Source organism: Lagopus leucura, unplaced genomic scaffold (genome assembly GCF_019238085.1).
Source record: "Lagopus leucura isolate 7727_CA_CO unplaced genomic scaffold, USGS_WTPT01 28100-0_obj-0_obj, whole genome shotgun sequence".
NCBI classification, from domain to species: domain Eukaryota; kingdom Metazoa; phylum Chordata; class Aves; order Galliformes; family Phasianidae; genus Lagopus; species Lagopus leucura.
This window is the reverse complement of record NW_024967677.1, coordinates 1-4,140: the sequence shown is the minus strand read 5'-3', so window position 1 is coordinate 4,140 and position 4,140 is coordinate 1. Positions and strand designations below refer to the sequence as shown.

Genomic DNA, 4,140 nt, shown 5'->3' with positions numbered 1-4,140 from the left:
GGCGGGCCGTGGTGCACCTGCATGGGAGGCATTCCTGTGGGGATAAAAGGAGCTCAGGGTGTCGCTGCCGCAGCTCCAAGCCCCGCTGCAGCCCATCAGGCTGCGCTGGTTGAAACGGCGGGTATAAAAAAGGGGCCTGATGGCAGTTTTCTGCTCCCAGCCAGGAGATTTAAGGGGAGAAGGCAAGCAGCCCTCCTCTGAAGCACAGAGAAAGGAGGGAAGTGAACAGGAGCTGGCTGCAGCGCGTCGGAACTCGGCCAACTCCAGGAGAAATGCTATTCTCTGTGATGCCAGGTGATTTTTCCACACTGTGTTTTTAGATCAGATTTCTTTCTCATAGAAACAAACAGATCATGATTTAGCAGGCGGATCTTTCAGGTTAAAGCAAGGCTTTCTGGGGGGATTGAACTCGATGATTCTTACCCCTCTGATTCTGTGATAGGCAGAAGGAAGAAAAACCAGCAAGTGTGGCACAGCTTTGCACAGGGGCTCAGGGAGAAGCCACCACCTGGGAGATTTCCATCAAGAACTCAAGCATCCGGACTTTGAAGCTCGCTCTGCTCTGAGCAGAAACAAAGCCTGCATTCCCCTCCCCCCCCCAACAATTCTATTATTTTAAACTCGTAAGGAAACAAAACCAAATCACCGATCGCTTTCTCCTTCCCAAAAAGAAAGAAACAGGAGCCAGGTGCAGCTCTGTGGAGCAGGCAGCATGGAGTGGAAGCGCTCACTCAGGCTTCCCCGTGCAGAGCATAATTGGCTGCTGCACAGCCTGAAGAGCCGGGCTGTGACAGGGACAGCAGCAGCCATCTGCTCAGCACACGCCAGGGCTGGGATCACACAAAGCCCCCTAATCAGCCCTGCAGCCCTTGGGGCAGGGGTTATTATAGAGCAGGGGTTATTATAGAGCAGGGGTCATTATAGAGCAGGCAAGATGAGAAACAATGAAATCAGAACTGTTTGGTTTTTTTCTTCTTTAAAGGCAATGCAAAACGGATTGAATTCTTGCCTTGAAAGCCACAGAGTCCAGAGGGAGAGGCTGCTCAGTCCCCACTGCCACAGGGCTCAAAAGGGAAAGGAATCAAAGAAACATTTGGTTCTCGTGCCTTGAATTAGCTGCCACCCAGCGGAGCTGCAGGCTGTGCAGAGCAGGTTCACACTTCTGTATCACTTCACACCAGAGCCAAATGAGGGTGGCTCAGAGTCTTGTTGATGTCCTTCCAGCCAGGACAGCACCCAAAAAGCCTGCAGTGCAACGGCCTCTGCCCCCCTGTGCCCCACACAGGGACAACGCGTGTCCTGACCCAACCTGGATGCCTCCCACAAGGGAATTATTTCCTGGATCACCAAAACACTCTTCAGAAATCCCACTCCAAGCCATTTTTGGCACATTTTAGAACACGCAGAAGAGAAACCCCAAAGCAGCACTGCTGACGTGACGTATTTGCTCCTACACAGATTCTCCCTGTTTTTCCTGGGGAGGAGAGCAGCCACCAGGCTGCCTTGTGCTGCAGAGAGCAAGATCTTGTGCAAAAATACAGCCAGCACACAAACAAACGCAGCCCAGGGCGCTCAAACAGCCGCTTCTATTCAGCACTGAGCAAAACCAGTGTCTCAGCAGCGAACTGGGGCACCCTCTGCCCTGTCTGCCTGCCCCACCACGGCTGCGCTGTGCTCAGTGCCTCCCAGACACCAGCAGTAATTCCATCCCCGTTTTACAGAAGGGAAACCTCACGGAAGAAACCACAAGAGGGGGTGATTTATCCAAGGCCGGAAAAGGTTGTGTATCTCCCGAGCTCGGTACCTGGCTGCCACGTACCTGGGTGGTGCATTCCTCCTGGTGGGAAGGCGTGTGGGTGAGGCGGGTGCCCTCCGGTGGGTGCAGCCCCAGTGGGGGGGCCGGGGGCACCGGCTCCAGGTGGCATCGGTGGGGGCGGCATGGCAGGAGGCATGCCAGGAGGCATTGCTCCAGGAGGCGGCACCGGCGGGGGAAATGATCCTGGGGGTGGGAGGCCTGGAAGGAGGGAAAGAGAGAGAGCAGCAATGAAGATTTGGTCGAGTGCAGAAGGATGAAAAACAAGCACAAAGAGTCCCAGGCAATCAGGAAAGAAGCGAAAGCACCATAAGCCACAGCATCAGAGAAACCAGCAGACTGAAGCACTAGGATCCATCCGCTCCATACTGGGAGAGCACGGGCTGAGCTGCTGCAGCACGAGCAGAATTCCCAAGGATCACAGCCTTGCGATCCTGCAGGGCTCTGCGCTGTCACCAGGAGCACCCACATGTGACACTGAGCAGCTCCACACAGAACAAAGCCTTTCAGCTCTGCCCCAGACACTGCAGTAACAGCAAACGGGTGACCAGACTCAGGAGTCCTGTCAGCACCCAGGGCATCCTGCTGCAAGGTGAAAGCAGGCTGCTTCCACAGACCCCAAGGCAGAGACAAACACACACACACACTGAGCACCAAAACCACCTCTTTTCAACCCAGTGTGCCTCTACCCACCTGGAGGGGTGACGCCAGGTCCCAGAGCAGTGACCACAGGGGTGGGGACAGATGGAGGAGGAGGAGCATCGGCAAACAGCTGGTGGGGCCGATCTGCCTGGGAGAGTGGATTCTGAGCGGCCAGGAGCCTCTCAGCAGCTGAGCCGTGCCGCTCGCCTTTGGAATCCTTCTTGAAGGCGTAGGAGACAGTGATGGGCCTGTTGCAGAGGTATTGTCCATTCATGGCCTCGATAGCAGCGTCAGAAGCATCAAAGCTGGCGAAGTTGATGAAGGCATAACCCTTGGAATTGCCCGTGTCTGGATCCCGCATGATTTTGGGTGTCTGTAAGATGACCCCAAAGGCGCTGAAGGTGTCGTACAGCAGCTTCTCATCGATTTCGGGGTCCAGGTTGCCTATGAAGATGTTGGCCCCCACATCCAGGTTCTTGTTGTGAGCCGAGGCTTTGTTCACTCGGATCGGCTTCCCATACAATTTGATCATGTTCATGATTTTAATGGCGTAATCTGCGTCCTCCTCGCTGAGGAACTCCACGAACCCATAGCCTGCAACAAGGCCCCACACAAAGCTTTAGGTCAGGGCAGAACCACGGCCTGATGCTGCCCCCCATTGCCTCCAAGGGGAACGCTGCTCCTGCAGCCCGAAGGCACCAACCCTTCTCGCTTAGAAACCAAACCCAGGGCTCTCCCAAGGCAGAAAGCCCTGCAAATCACCCACCCTCACCTCCCTTCCTGCAACAACTGCTCTCTGACCACACTCCCCCCAAACCCCCCGACTAAAGCATTCTTCTCCACGTGAGCTTTTGGGGAGCGCTGCCACTCACCCTGATGCTGGCCTGTGACTCGATCCTTGGGCATATGGGTGTTGACCACGGGGCCCGCCTGGAGGAAGAGCTCCCACAGCAGCGGCTCGCTGACCTTCTCGTCCAAACCCCCCACGTACACAGTCGCATCTGGAGCAGAGCAGAAAAGAGACCGAATGAGCAGCGCGCGGGAACTGCAGGCCTGAGCCTTGAGCGCTCGATGAGGAAGTCATCGGAGGCTGCAGGAGATGCCAGAGCGGAGCCCTGCCTGAAGCCGGGAGTCAATACGGCCTCCTTATGCTGTTCCAAATCTGAGGCTCCGCAAGGAGACCCTGAGAGAAATCAAAGCCCCTCAGCATCCCGGCCACGGGGGAGCCGAGATCCGCGAGCCTTCCAACGGACCCACAGAGAACCACAACCGCGGCCTCAGCCAGGAAAGCCGCGCAGCCCCTCCACCTCCCGGTGACCCACAGAACTCCATTCCGACAACCACCCGCTTTCCCTCAGCACCTCAATCGCCCCCCACCGACTCGCCGTCCCCGCGCAGCCCCTCACCGCTCACCCTGGTTCCGCTCCGAGATGGGCCCCGCCGCCATCTTGGCCCGCTCCCTCCCGCGCGGCACCGACGCAACGCGACGTAAGGGGACGTAAAGCGCCGCAGCCTCACGCTGTGACGTCACCACGGCCGCTAATCGGAAGTGACGTTGGCGCCGGAGGGCGGCCGCCATGTTGAGCTAGTGACGGAGAGCGGCCTGCGCTGCGCCGCTCCCCTTGTGTCGCGATATCCCCCGCAGCGCCTCGACAAACCGCGACATTCCCCGGGTGTCGGCCCCC

At 57.4% G+C, this 4,140-nt stretch overlaps 1 protein-coding gene across 1 annotated transcript; it reads right to left on the bottom strand.

The window, feature by feature from the left end:
• Positions 1-4: 4 nt before the first annotated feature.
• Positions 5-3,968, bottom strand: SF3B4 (splicing factor 3b subunit 4; the record flags this gene model as incomplete). The annotated part of the gene is made up of 5 exons (XM_042893979.1): positions 3,869-3,968; positions 3,328-3,456; positions 2,507-3,049; positions 1,820-2,014; positions 5-34 (listed from the first exon to the last, which is right to left on the bottom strand). Coding segments are annotated over exons 1-5 (931 nt in total), but the record flags the coding sequence as incomplete, so codon positions are not given.
• Positions 3,969-4,140: the final 172 nt, after the last annotated feature.